Below are 16,169 nucleotides of genomic sequence, written 5' to 3' on the forward strand. Positions count from 1 at the left end.
TCAGTTATTTACTGCCTTCAGTGAAAGTGTGATCTTATCACATGCATAACTAATACATACATTAAAATAATTCCTAGGTGCAGTATAAATCAGGGAATCAATCAGAGTAATCGATAAGAAAATAAATAAATGAATTGGTAAACTCTAATTAGTGAATGAGAGGGGCGTAGGACAACAAATCAAAGAATAAGAATCAACTACTGTATATTATGACTGAACGATACCATACTGAATGTAGGTCCAGAATTTTAAAAAATGTTCAAAGATAAAGTGGAGTTTTGTTTATAATCGAATCCACAAAATTTGCAAAATCACACACGAACATCACCAACAAAAATACTTTTCCATCCAAATCAAATTGAATGTACAAAAATATATAAATATATAAAGCGAAATTCCTTAAAATGATAAAAGAAAAGGATAATTTTTTTAAAATTAGAATTGCTTTTACACGTTTATTTTTTCTCATAAAACAGCAAACAGTAAAAGTAAAAAATTATAGCTTCAGAATTCAGATAGCTTTTACTATTGGGATCTGAGTTACTTAATCTTTTTGCAAACGATGATGCCACTATAAGTTAGCTTACGAGGACACCATACCTCAGAAGAAAATTTTTGTAGTAAATTTTCTTACTCCTTTATTACTAATTTAAAAGAAAGAAAAAGTAAGTTCAGGCAAACCTAGAATAAGTCATGAAGTTTCAATCGCTGAAAAAAAATACTTCAGAATATTAAAATGCAAACAAATTATTAGAATTGTATTTTTTGTTGCCTAATCCTAAGTTATCATCTCCAATAGAGTCATTTATTTTCATTTGTATATTTTGAAATTTTCGATTTATTATTTGAAAATTTATGGACTTACTCTAGGTTTGTCTGAACTAACTTTTTCTACACTTTAAATTTTAAATTAATAATGAAAGAGAATTTCCGACGAAAATTTTCTTCTGAGGTATGGCTTCCTCTTAAGGAGACGAGGAAAATTAAAACTAGGAGGAAAAGAATCAGTAATACTATCAATGATCTTCTTATTTTTGAACAGAGGCAAACAAAAGAATTAAGATGGCTGGTTTGACCAAAAGAAAAGGGAGGTGAAAGTTACCACAAAGATAACATGTAATTTTTTTTACGTCGGCTTACATGTTTTGAACTCTGTATGAATTTTCCAAGAAAAAGCATACTCTCAGCTTATACACAATTAGGTTTACATTCAGAAATATACTGCACCTTGTTGATTTATGAATTCTTGTATTCAAAGAACATTGAACAACTGACTGATTCATAGAAGATTAAATAACTGATTTAACTCATTAGTTTGCTGATTTGTCTTTCAGTTCATTCATTGAATTGATTATCCTATAATAGATTAGTTTTTTCTCACAGTTTGTTATTCTTTGATTTATTAATTGATTCTTTTGATGTTTTGTTAAATCACTTTCATTGATCATGTTATTTATTTATAATTTTCATTCTATTAACTTCTTGCTTGATTCAACAAGTGGACCAGAATGACAGACTCCAACATGATAAATGCTTTAAGCACTCTTAGATTTATTTAGAATGAGATTTTTTTTACAGCTGTCAAAAAAAATAACTAGCAAAAATTTAACAAGAAAATCAAAACCATTTGGTAAAAATAGTAATATACCGAATACATAATACACTACTCAAAGAAAAAAAATAAATCTCAATCACAGTGTTTTACTAACGCTTACTTATGGATCAAAGATTTGTAATCTCACTACCAAATTAATAAAAAGGTTAATAAAAACAAAATGTATAATTAGAAGCTTGGTCAGAATTACCAAAAAGTCAAGAGAGTGAGAACCATGCATAATACAGCAAATGACACTGAGAGAATGAAACATTTAAAGTGTGTTGGCCTAATAGTTTGGAGAATCGCTGAAACTAAATCTTGTGGAATCAAATAACCAAGAAAACAAGGTTAGAAAAGCTGTAGGTGTAAATGGGATACCTGCAAGTGACGTAGTGTGGGTATCTCAATCCTGATTGGTTGTTGAAATGTAGTATTAGTTTACATTAGCAACTGTTCTTTCCTTTCGACTTCTAGTAGGTCAAACCTTTTAGGTACCAATTCTCTTAAGTAACACAGCTTATATTCTTTCACAAAGATTTCAATTCTATAACTATAAATTTACACAAAGACAGGCAGGAAGTCATGTAGAACATAAACTTATTATGCATCGAAGTTGCCAGGTACACAAAACAAAAATATATATCACGGTTACAATAAAATATATAAACAAATAATAAATAAAAGAATAAACAAAAAAGAAGTAAAAGAAGTAGACTAGAAAGAATTATTTTTCAAAAAATTTTATGTGCTATGCGGCTCTGTATTCAATTAACTTAATGTTAATTAACATTTTAAATAAGTATGTAGAGAAACTTAGCTCAACTTTAATACTCCGTATTGCTGATAAAGATTAGCTAGTCATAGGTCACATGGTTGCCTTCTTTTTCTTGGAGTGCAAGTACCCAATTGAAAGGCAAGGGCTAAATATTGGAAAAAGTTTGGAGTCGACTCAACTTTAATTTAAAAATATTGAAGATGATGACAATACATGAAAATCAATTTTTAAATACAATATAGATTAGCATATAAAAATATCTAATGCAATTTAAAACAGAAAAAAAAAGGCTATGATACATTTTTTTTAATTAAATATGCATATTTTTTCAGAAAATTTTAGTTCAAACCTGTTGTTTTTCAGTAGCTAAATTTAACTGTCGATATTCAGAATTTCCCCATCCAAAGACATCTCCTTTACCTGGAATCAGAAAAGAAAAAAAAAGGAAATAAAGAACAAAAAATTGTTAAATAAAGAAACAGAAAGAACTGTGGCTTTGAACTGTTGTGTAAAAATAACTGGTATAATAAAACAATAATGTATATTTAATAATACAAGAAAAATCCCAAAAATTTATTTCTCATTATAGGTTTTTAGCAAGTTCTGTATTCCAAGTAAACCTGGAATTAAAAAAGATGGGAAAAAAGAAAGAACAACATACTGTACATAAAGAAACAGAAAGAACTGTAGTAAAAATAACTGGCATAATAAAATAATAATGTATTTTGAATAATACAAGAAAAATCCTAAAAATTTATTTCTCATTATAGGTTTTTAGCAAGTTCTGTATTCCAGGTAAACCTGGAATTAAAAAAGAACGAAAAAAAGAAAGAACAACACACTGTACATGAAGAAACAGAAAGAACTGTAGTTTTGAACTGTTGTGTAAAAATAACTGGTATAGTAAAATAATAATGCATATTGAACAATACACGAAAAATCCTAAAAATTTATTTCTCATTACAAATTTTTAGCAAGTTATGTATTCCAAGCATATGTTAATAGATAAATACTGAATCAGTAATAAAAACAATACTGTTTTAAATTATTACAACAAAATAAATTTCAAATTAGTCAAATTTTACTGGATAGTTTATTAGCATTTAAAAATATTTAGAAAAGCAAATTTCAATTAATTGGATTAAAGTGTTGCTTTGAGTTTGATAATAGAAGTAGAATAGAAGTCATACTTGAAACTGCTAAAACACAATCAGCTGCACAGGAGAGCTGTACTATTTTTTCCCCCTCAATATCTCCTTTCAACATGGCGGGAGTGAATTGGTTGTTATAATTACCCAGACCTTAAATAAAACATTTAAACAATATTTACAATACAAGTGTGACAATAATTACAAAAAACACCATTAATAGTGATTTTTATAAACACAAACTTAGATGAGGCCAATAGGCAGTATCATAGATTTTTAAAAATGAAAATTTAAAAATAGGACTTCTCTATAACTTCAATGCTTAGAAACTAATCAGCTGATATTTTCCAAATTCTGAATATTGTCAATAAAAATTATTACTTTAAAATGACTTAGTTTATATTGAGGTAAAAAAATTACAAGCCTCACAATTTTATTTTTTTGGCCATTATTAAATTAAACAATAAAAAAATAATTATTAAGTTAATCATTTATAAAAATATTTTTTTTACATGGAATTATCTTAGAATAAATAAAAATTTCCAGCTATGAGCAGATAGTTTGAAGATGATAAATTAATATGGGCATAATTTGATGAAATGTGCAAAAAGTAAAATCAATATTAAACCACTGGTTGGTTTAGCAAATGGGCAAAATTGAGAGAATGTTTGTCCCCTATACAATATTTTCTTATCTATTAACATGCAAAAACCAGTTTGCTTTGCGGAGAAGACTGCAGGTTAAAGTGTGACTTTTTACGCACAGAACCGTCAGTGGGTTAATGGATATAAACATGCTCCCCTGTCAAAACTATTGGAATAATATTTTTCACATATTTTAAGGGTCAAGAATTCAAATCTGTTGGAAAAAGAAGATTTGTTTACCCAGATAAAGTTTGTTTTTGCATAATATTTCATAATTTTAAATTTTGTCTGCACTGATCAACTAACATATTTAATGTCAGGCCCTTGAATCACTAAGATAAGATTTAACTAAATGAAAATCAGAACACTTATTTGAAAGTTATTAAACGATTCTATTTTTTATTTTGACACTGTACAAATCTGCTGGGGAGAAAAAAAAGACCTGTTTACCCAGAGAAAGTTTGTTTTGCATAATATTTCATAATTTTAAATTTTGTCTGCACTGATCAATTAACATATTTAATGTCAAGCCCACGACTCACTAAGAAAAGATCTAACTAAATGAAAATCAGTACACTTCTTCAAAAGTCATTAAACGATTCTATCTTTTATTTTGATACTGTACAAATCTGTTGGGGAAAAAAAAAAGATTTTTTAACCCAGAGAAAGTTTGTTTTGCATAATATTTTATAATTTTAAATTTTGTCTGCACTAATCAATAAACATATTTAAGGTTAGGCCCTCGAATCCCTAAGATCTAACTAACACTTATTCAAAAGTTATTCCGCTATTCTATATTTTTTATTTTGACACTGTACATAAATATTATTAGTGTAATCATAGGTGAAAAAAGTGCTATTTAAAATGAGTTTTTACCGGTTTGGCCGTCAGCACCCCAACCAAAACTGTACACTTTTCCAGAAGTTGACAGAAGTAGTGTGTGATCCTGACCACATACAACCTATAAAAAAAAAAAAAATAGTTAGCTTTTTTTAAAAAACAAGAGAGAAATGTCTTACAATAACATGAACCTAATGGGCAATAAGATTTAAGTAATTTTTTTTCTTCAGTGAAAATATTTTTAAAGCATATTTTATTATAATAAAATATCACAAAAGTTAGAATGAAATTTTTTAGAGCATCAAAACAAATTATTGGATTATATGCAGTGTTTAATAACACAAAAGCTAGGCTTATAATAGCATGCAATACTGAGCCAAACTCAAAAGACATTAATACTGAAAGTTTTGTTTCATTTTATAACCGCCATTGAACTGCCGACCCAATTTTTTTTTGGTTTATGACTATTAATGTTCAACTACGTAGCCTTGTAATTTTGAAACCAATCCAGAAGACAAGGGAACTCCTGGATCTAGTACTGTGAGAAATTTGCCTTTGTGGAGGATTTTTTTGATGAAACTAACCCGCATTTGCGTTACACAGAGAGAGAAACTACGACAACCTCCCACGGTTAGCCTGACTGCAAGGGGTCTCTAACACATGATTCGTCTACCACTAAGGATATTTTACGTTAGCACTGTGGTCAGTGCCAGCCAAATGCGGAACTCATATTGACCTTCATCGCTGCGATTCGAACATGGTTCACCTCATTGGAAGGTAAACGCTCTATCCCCTGAACCATCCTGGCTCATACTGAAAGTTTGAAAAATAAAGCAAGTAGTTTTATAAATTAAGACATAAAATCAAAATGTAAACAATTGAAGGATATAAAATAAAATAATAAGAAATGGTGATCAAAAATACTTTGTTCAAATACAGTAGGGAACCGATTATCCGGAACGATCGGGACCATCGCTATTCCGGCTAACTGATTTTTCCGGTTTTCTGAATAGCTACAAAAAGCCGTTTTTTTATTGTTAAACCCAACTAAAGAAAAAATATTTGGAAATAATCTTAAAAAGAAGAAAAATGATGAAGTAACACACTAATAATTATTTCCAAAATGATGGTAAGGTAAACATTTTTCAAAAAAGAAAGAAAAATCCTAAAATCTTAAGAGGAAAAAAAAAATTTTTTTTTTAAAATGGCGGGGAAATTTATCGAATTTCGTTTCGGTTTTCCGGTTTTCTGATTTCCGGATAACGGGTTCTGTACTGTATAATTATTGAAATATACAAAGCCAATCCAATATACAAGCTTCTGAAAAAAGTTAGTCCAAACAATTGCGACCAGTTCTTGATTGGTAAATTCCGGCTTCTTTTTTTACCGTAGTTATTACTTTAACTAGAAAAGAATCCTTTAAACACATAGGTATCATCTCCTTTACATCATTGACGGCTGGTTAAGACTTATTAATGGAATCGCTTTATGATTTGATTTTCATTTATTTCTGTTTTGATACATGCTTTGAAAAGAAAACTTGCATTATTTCTTTTTTTTTTTTTTGAATAATAGGTTTTATTTATACTGATGTTTTTATACAAATAATATATATGATATATACTGATGTTTTTATACAAATATTATAAGCTTCCTTTTATATTTTCATTAAAGCAATAGTATTGAAAAACTTACATAATGAATTTTGAATTTAGAGAATCAGAAAAATTAGATAAAATGGTTTAATTTATACACTGAAGAGGAAAAAATACTTCTGCTCTCCAATGACAGGTTATACTTAATTAAAAAGAAATAATTAAATAGTATAACACTTTTTAGGAGCATCAAAAAGCAAGTAAACATGTAAATTACTGTATTGTAATGACAAAGAAACATTAATTAAAATATTAGTAAATACATTTTTCTGAAGAAAAAAAAAATTTTTAATATCAAAAATATGACATTTAAGTATATTTTCAAGAATAAATAAAAATGCAAAACTTTTCAAATCAAGATTTTTGCACAAATAAATTCATTTGATGGTTNTTAAAATATTAGTAAATACATTTTTCTGAAGAAGAAAAAAAATTTTAATATCAAAAATATGACATTTAAGTATATTTTCAAGAATAAATAAAAATGCAAAACTTTTCAAATCAAGATTTTTGCACAAATAAATTCATTTGATGGTCTCATACTTAAAGTGCTAAAAAAAAATTTAAAAAAAAAAAATAAATAAAACCTTTTTTCTTGAAAAAAAAAAAGCTTTGATACCTTGATACGGCGGCAAATCCATTGTGTTCAATGCTGAAAAACTTAATAAATAGATTTTCTGCAGTTAATAAAAGCAAAACTTATTACATGTGAATTTTTTTCTATTTTTCACTGGCTTTTCATCTGTAACATATAACTTTTAAAAAATATTTTTATTCTTGTTGAATTTAGTTAAATGACTATTACACTGCAAATTTTGATTTTTAAATTTTTCTTTTTTCAAAAAAATTTTAATGTTCTAGTAAATTAGGTTAAAAATTTAAAATCTTTCGGTTTAATGATGTGAAAATATTTGTAATTTGATATGAATTATTAAACTTAATTCCATTTCCTTTAAAAAAATAAATAATATTTAATAAGCTATTAAGAAAATAATTTTAAATTCGTTTTTGCAATACTAATCATGAAATATAGTTTTTAGAGTTGTAACTCAATTAATAAAGGTTTTTTTCAAAATATCTGCAGTGTATGTAAACCATATGACTTTAATCCAGACATATCATTGTGAAGTGAGTTTTTTTCTTCTTTTTTTTTTCGGTAAAGCAAATGGTTCAGAAGTTTTCTTGTCTTCTGAGTCAAGTTCAAAGGCATCGAATCACATAGAGCAGGGCCATTATTTATATACATAAATTGACTGCTCACTGATGGTGATAAAATAAATTGTTAATAAATCCTCATTTATACGAACTTGATAGATCTTCAGGTGCAAAACACATTACTTCGAAACATTTATGACGATAACTGTGAAAAACGCCTTTACCCATGAAAAATATTGACAAAATGTAATTTAGTATGAGATTCTACAGCAAGATTTAAGTTGTTTAAAATACCAAATTTTCTACTTTCTAACTTTTGAAACTAAAATTGTTTTTTCTTAAATTGAAACTCTGTTGTGTCGAACTTTTTATTTTTTACATTTTGTTTTCACATCATTTTAATGCTCTATTGTCAAGAAAACATATAAGCCCAACCTGTGTCAAACCTACAAACTACTAAAAAGGTAAAATGTTTAGTCAGTTAAGAGTAAATTTGGTTCTTACACCAAAAAAAAACATTCAAAGTAACATTTAATTAAGTTTCAATGAAAACCTCATATACCTCAACAATGTCTTCATCAATTCCTTCAACTTTATGAACCTTTATTAGATCCTCCTTTCTTTCAGCTGTATTTGAAAGCACACCACACTGCCCATAAGTATTGTTTCCAAGACTGAAAACTTAAAAAACATTTGGCTATTATTTCTAACACCAAATCTAACATCTAAGAGTAATCAACAATATGTATGCATTTTGAATTTTCTATCAGTTACTTTTGTTTCATAGGAAACAGGTTCTGATTTGGTAAAAAAAAAAGATTTTTAAAAGTCTACAAAATAATATATAATAAAGAAATATTCATCAAAGTTTGAGATCCGTATTCTTTGCTTTAATCAATTTCTTTTTTAACTTTCAAAACCAGAATCCATTTCTACAATTACCTCCGATTTTTCATTCTTAATCACCATGTTCTCCATGGTACAATGATCAAAATTAAATTCGGCTCGTAATGTTTTCATCACCTTTGCCCCCAAGAACTTTAAAATTTCTCTTGAAATCATTTCTGATTTAGCTTTAATTGTGTATCAATAAATTTGTCATCAAGAATATTGTACTGTTTTACTATTAATGCTTGTGTTGGCTGAATATTTTTTGGGCTCTATAGTGCCTTCAAAAATAGCTGCTCATTTTGAAGACTAGTTAGACATTAATGAGAAATACAAAGAAGGTTCTAAACATTTTTGTTATAAAAAAAAAGGAAAATAGATAAAAATTTAAATTATAAACTTTTCTTCATCAATTTTACGTTTAATGTTATAAATCTCTTTTGTTTTCCTCATTAATGTCTGTTGTCTTGAGAATGGGTCTCTGTTTTGATATAGGAAGGATATAGGAAGTACTATAGGAAGGTATATAGGTAATGAGTCTGTAGTGTATCTACCAACAAAAAAATAGAATTCCAATTCACTAGTATATAAGACATGTTACCTAGATTCTATGTTGGTGTACCTTTTCATATATGAAGGTCATGAGTGCAAGTTGGAAAAAAGGCTAGGACTGAAAATTTTTTGACTGAAATACCAAACATACACAATACCCCCTCGACATATGCAAACTATCTAAGAAAGCTTTACCATANTCCTTGGTTTAAATACTGTACAAAAAATATTTATTCATGTCTTTTAATAAAATAACAACAGGACATAAGAAAGTAGACCAATAACGTAGACCTAAAAAATATTGTTAAGGACAGAAAAAAAAAATTCCGATTTCTGTCTTCGAGTCAGTCTTGTTTCCGTCTTACTTGCACCCGTGAACATTTTCGAAAGACGGAAATCCGTCCTGGGGACGGAAGACTTGCACCCATGATGAAGGTTGACATGGGTGATGTGACCCCCCCCCCTACACAAGTCCACTTTATCATAATTTCTTGAAGAAAATAAAGTTTTTACGTTATCAAGTATATATACATCCGCTTCAGTTTCCTGTGACTATTGATTTAGCACCTAATGATTCATGGAAATATACATATTCGAACTCCCAATAACAAAAAACTTTTTGCTTTTTAAATATTTAAAAAAAAATACAAATCAGGTGAAAAAACAAATTAAGAATTCAGATGAAATTCTTTAGATGATTATTTTACTTCCTGCAGAAGATACACAAGAGATTTTCTTCTGCATATACACTTTGCATACTACACAAGTTTTTTTCTAGTATATCAATCAACTGTTTTAACTAGTGCAAATCCCTCATACTCCTTGATTTTTCATACTTCTCTTAGCATTAGAAAACATGTTTATATAAGCAACATATTTCATCAAATTGTTGACATATTTTTTTATTATCAACATTTTCTTTGATAACATTAAGACAGTTAATTTACAATAATTTTCAACATTTTAAAAAAAAAAAACTTACTGCCTTCTTTATCTGTGAGCACAATCGTATGTGCCCTACCACAAGCAACTTTAATGGCTTTTGTATTTGAGTTATATAATGGCAATGCTATAGGGACAGGTTCACCAATTATCTCTAGAGGATGATCTGCAGAAAGGAAATTAGTTCTTACACAATAAAATTATATAATAACACTTTTAAAGAAACCAATTTGCATATATATATATGGGTCATTCTCACGAAAACTGTCATTTTTCAGTTCATAAAATCCCAAAAAAGTAAAGTGAATAAAAAGCTCTGAAACTTTTTATATTAATAGAAATATGTAATGGCATTATAAAGAAAGTATATATCCTATAAATTATACTTAATATTTAAATTAATTAATTTTTTAAATAATTAATTTATAATTANTATATATATATATATATATATATGACTGTTCTCCTAAGATTTTTTAGAACAGCAGCCTGCCCTGGTTGCTTTTTGATCCCTATAAATGTGCCTTTGTTGTAAAAATAAGCCACCGTCCCTTAAAAACACCACCTTTTTATTCATATTCCATTGCGAAAAAAATATGTTTAAATTTCAAATTTACATATTGTGCTGTGCTTTGCATTCATGTATTGACAGTATAATTGCTCATCAATAAAACAATATTTTTTGCCCTTTTAGAATTGATTTTATTTAAAATTTATAATTTTTAGATAATTAATTACTAATATAATACATTGTTAGCTATTACTTTCTCTATTTTCCTCATTTATTTATTTATTCAGTCTCAGCATTTTAGTTTTTATATTGTATTCATTTCAGTAAATACTTATCTTCAATCATTATAGTGTAATAAACTTAATTAATTTCAGAGTATTATGAATGATAATTAATAATTTTTAATATGCACTATAACATGAAATAGAAATATGTAAATGTAAGGTTCAATTTTTTCCCACAAGTTCGTCTACCATATTAAGTTTTTGGACAACTGAATAAAACATAGGTGGTGCTGTTGGACCACTAAATTTTCATTGCTGGTAAGCCCTATATAGTTATATATATTTCAGCAAAAATATGCACAAATTAAAATGGAAATTAGAAAGAAAGAAATTAGAAAGCTTATGAAAATTGATAGATCCAAGAATCAAAGATTAAACTATAATTTTGAAAGAGCTTTAACAAATATCTAAAAATATTCAAGTAAAACTTTTTGTGTTTTGTTGAAGAGGCTTACTTTAAAGTTTGTCCTGTTGCCTGTAAAACCTGTGTTCTACCTTGTAAAACACTAAAAAAAGTGCAAAAAAAGTTATTGATTCATTTACATCTTCCAAATTAATCTAACTGTAATCAATGAACTAATCAGTAAATTAATCAATTATTTTTTAAATTAAATAACTTAAAATTTATTTATTTTCTATTCATTTCATATTAATATGATTTGAAGAATTTATGTGATTATTTTGAGTTTATTCCCATTTTTCATTGAAAATACAAAATATTCGATAAAACAAAATATTCATTCAAAGTCAAAAAACAATTTTATAAAATTCGATTTTTGAATTTATTAAAGTATTAACAAAAATCTTAAATAATTTTAAATAAAAAGAAAGAAAAAACTATATTTGTCAATTTATATATCATTGTTATATTTTGATAATATTTTACCAATTCATACTTTTTCTTTTACAATGGTAGCCTATTTGAAAATCAGTATTAAGCCCTACACCAAAAAGTGAAAAATCATTTTCATCATTAGATGCTGCAAAAACTGTGAATCCATATCCACAAGCTATGTCTCTCACCTGAAACAAAAATAATCAATATATCAATTTAATGATAACAACAATTTAATTTTCCAAGTCACCAAATAATTAAAAAAAATAATAATGATGAAGATAACAAAACTAGATGTAGTTTAAAATTACATGAAATCCACATTTCAGTTACTTAAGTGAGTATCATATGAAAAATGGGTGGAATTGTAATTTATTAATGATATCCATAAAAAAAAATGAATATCATTTTACCGTACTTCCTTCTTACAATCTTAGGCATTAACATTTACAAAGTAAACATACATGATAAACCACCATGATCTTCAAAATAAATATTCTTCAGATAAAAAATATGCCGCACACTTTAAAAGAGAATGCCTTTTTACTGACCAGACCGTATTTACATTATTGAGAGTTAACTATTTTATTTTATAACCCTTGTTGAACAGCCGACCCAATTTTGGGTTTACGGCTACCAATATTCAACACCGTATCCTTGTAATTTTGAACCCAATCCAAAAGACAAGGAGACTCCTGGATCAAGTATCGGGAGAAATTTGCCTTTGTGGAGGAGTTTTCGATGGAACTGACCCGCATTTGCGTTACATGGAGAGGAAAACCACGAAAACCTAACACAGTTAGCCTGACAGCAAGGGGACTGTAATCCATAATCCGTCTACCACTGAGGATATTTTTACGTCAGCAGTGTTGTAGGTGCGAACCGGGCGCAGAACATGTGCTATATAGTCAGTATTGATTTGCTATATAGTCAATATAATTTTTAAACCAATAAATCTTTTGTAGATTTTTGTTTTTCAAAACAGAAAACAATAATAAATAAATAAATAACTTACATTTAATTTTACATTTATTAAGTATAGAATTTGACCATTAGTCAATACACTTTATTATTTTAAATAAATAAATAAAAGGTCTAACGATGTTACAAAAGCACATTTTTTTTTCAACAAATAATTTTAAAAATGTTTTACTAAATGAACATTTCTTTGGCTTGTTTTATACATTTTTTTCCTTTTAATTTTTAATGCATGTATGTAAAATATTTCGCTCAAGTTTTATTATTTTTTTTTAAACCAATAAATCTGAAGTCATTTTTAAATGAAAAAAACATTAAAATAAAGCTTGCATTTGTTTTTATTTTAAGACATCAGTCTTAAGTCAATCCATCTTTATTATTTTAACTGAAAGAATTAAGCAATGCTATTGATGTTATAGAAGCATTTTTTTAGAATTAACATTTTAGATTCTAATGAAAATTTTTTATTTCACTTATTTTTGTTTGATTTAAAGATTTCTTACAGATGATTTTCGAACATATGTTATATCGCGATGTCTAACAAGACTATATATCACAACAGGGCTCGAAAAAATTCAGAAATTTTACCCGTCCCCGAGGACGGCATGTCCAACAATGTACCTGTCCTCATTTGAAACTAACCCGTAGCTTCTAAATAAATAAAAACATGATTTTCTCCTATTTATTACAAATATTTATATTAATTGCACAATGAATTGGTAGTTACTAGGATTACATTATACAGTAATAAGAGAAATACTAGGTTACTAATAGTAACCTAGTATTAATAAATACTAGGTTACTAATAGTAACCTAGTATTTATTTCATGAAATAATTTAAATGACAAAAGTCAAGTTATCTGTCAAATGTCAAATGTCAATGTCAAATGTAAAGTCAAATGTCAATTTATCCGAGAGTACTACGTTTTTTTAAATGAATCAAATATGACGTTTGCCAGTTGCACAATCAAGCCAATGATTTACAGAGGTTTCTGCACAGAAATCTGAAAGGGGTTTTGCATTTAGGTACATGTTCATTATTGCGTTTAACGCTTCTTGTTTAAGACCGGTGCATAATGTGTTTTTTTGTAAGTTCATTGCTGATAAGCCCCTTTCAACCACTACAGTACTCCCAGACAGCGAAAACATCAATCCCACCATATGCAGTATGTTGCTGTATTTCTAGATTAGAGGGTAATTTTAGAAGTGAGGTGCTAGACTCTTGTAAGATAACAAAAACTGAAAATGTATCACGAACATTTTACGGGAAAATGGCCGTCCACGCGGACGTCGGATTCGAGAAATTAATTGTCCGCGGGGAATTTTTGACCGCCGAGGACGGGCAGTTTTTCGAGCCCTGTATCACAAAATAAAATTTCTTACTTCGCTCAGTCCTAGTTATCATATAAGAACATTTCTGAGTCTATATTTGGTAGAACTATAAAAAGTGCATAAGTTAAAAAAAAAAGAAATAATAATAACAAATTGAATCAGTTGAAAAGTTAATTAAAATGATAAGCAAATGAATTCCATTCATAATATTTGTAATAATTTTCTAATTCCAGTGTATTCTTTAAAGATTCTTTCCGTCATAAATGTGCAAGTTAGATTGAGAGATATTGATGTCTAGAAGTTCTTTTCTAAAAATTGTTTTACACCATTTCAATATTCTAGACAAACTAATATTTCAACTATTTTACTCCAATATAAAATTCTAATTTTAAATAAAACACCTTTAATGCCCATTATACACCACACAAAAAAGATATATACCATTTGAAAATAATATTATTTAGAAATAGTACAAATATTTCCTGAGCATTTAGAACTGTTACTAACAACTTACCATTATGAACGCAAGCACGCGGCTTAATTAGACAGCAAAGGAGGTTGATATTTTTTTTATTTGATTACTAGTGATTCATTAAACATCAATAGCTTAAAAATATTTATTAGTTTAAAATCAAAAATAATTAAAAAGTAAGCTTAGTATGTTTAGCTTAAATCACAGAAGTTTAAGAGATAATCCGATCTATAAATGATGTTTTTTCTTTCATTTTTTGAAAGAACGCCATAATTTTTAAAGAACATGATAAAAACATTTTACATTTTAATAAAATATGACTGTGAGTGGGGATTTCATTACAAATTCAGATATTCGGAACTCCTTGATATTGGGGGGTGGGGAGATTAAATTTTAAAAATTAGATTTTTTGGCAACCTAAATCCATGACTTTCCATGATTTTTTTTAAAAAATAGTTAAAATCATGACATTTCATGACAAATTTTGTGCAATGCCAAAATTCATGACTTTCTCTGATTTTTCATTCCTTTCCAGGTGCGCAGACACCCTGCCCAGAACCCAAAACTTTATGTAACGTGAAGCCTCACATTTCAAGGTTTGCGTTATAAAGATCTTCTACAGTTTTTAAATGTATGAACAAATCAGTAACAAAAATGCAATAAAATAAATCAGTATCATTTCAAATATTTACAACGATAAAGTCTGAAAAAAAGTTATACGTAATTTAAAAGTGCAGAAATAAATTTTAAAAAATGAAATGGTATATAATTAATTACTCTATGAAGTTCAGCAAAAGATAGCCTCCAAGGAAAATGCATACTTTTTAGAGGTTTTTGGCCATTAGCGGGTTTTATAAAATTAATTTTCCCTAATGCTCCAAACAGGGCATTACCCCACACGTAGACACGCTTTCTGCGTTTAGTGTTTTCAGTAGCATATTCAAAGATAGGCATTTTAGTTGTTTCTTCGGGATCTTGTTCTCTAACTAGTTTTCCATAACATCTTGATTGAGCACAGATTAGATAATTTTTGAAATGAAAAGTCCTCTTTATAGCCATCTTCTTTTTTCACTAATAAATATGGTAATAAGATGATAGAAAACAACAGCATTACTGAAAAAATAAAATATATCTTGTTAAAAAAATTATTGCAATAAGATATATACTATTACAATATATTGCACTACAATATTGGTTGGAACAGAACATAATGGAACAATGGCCATGCAGAATATGTTAGTCATAAATTTTTAGATTATGCAAACTCCTCGTTATGATAGAAACTATTTTCTCAGTTGAAATAGTTTTTAAAGTGTGGTCATATTTGTTCATTTGTTTTAAATGCACTTCGTTTTTTTAAAATTCTAACAAGAAAGTAACCTTTTCTAGACTCATAATTAAAAGGTAGGCAATGTTATAAAATATATAGCTATTACTCATAATGTGTTTATACACATAGTGTATATAGTTCATATATACAATGTAGTACAGTAATACAAGTTACATTTCACTGTTTTAAATGTATATTCTCTTATATATTTTTATTTTATATAGGAGTACA

The 16,169-nt window shown here is 27.6% G+C and overlaps 1 protein-coding gene across 2 annotated transcripts in view; it reads right to left on the minus strand.

Annotated features, from left to right (window-relative positions):
- The window catches only part of LOC107452913 (RCC1-like G exchanging factor-like protein), a 31,100-nt gene that overhangs the window by 12,850 nt on the left and 2,081 nt on the right, over window positions 1–16,169 (minus strand). For both annotated transcript variants that reach the window (XM_043052730.2, XM_043052731.2), the window contains exons 2-8: window positions 15,386–15,721; window positions 11,888–12,014; window positions 10,237–10,362; window positions 8,377–8,495; window positions 5,041–5,125; window positions 3,563–3,673; window positions 2,722–2,792 (exon numbers count right to left, since the gene is read on the minus strand). In XM_043052730.2, coding sequence (XP_042908664.1) covers window positions 2,722–2,792; window positions 3,563–3,673; window positions 5,041–5,125; window positions 8,377–8,495; window positions 10,237–10,362; window positions 11,888–12,014; window positions 15,386–15,667 — 921 coding nt within the window. In that variant the 5' untranslated portion in view covers window positions 15,668–15,721. The remainder of the gene's footprint in view (window positions 1–2,721; window positions 2,793–3,562; window positions 3,674–5,040; window positions 5,126–8,376; window positions 8,496–10,236; window positions 10,363–11,887; window positions 12,015–15,385; window positions 15,722–16,169) is intronic.

This window comes from Parasteatoda tepidariorum, chromosome 2, assembly GCF_043381705.1.
Source record: "Parasteatoda tepidariorum isolate YZ-2023 chromosome 2, CAS_Ptep_4.0, whole genome shotgun sequence".
In the NCBI taxonomy this organism is placed as follows: Eukaryota; Metazoa; Arthropoda; class Arachnida; order Araneae; family Theridiidae; genus Parasteatoda; species Parasteatoda tepidariorum.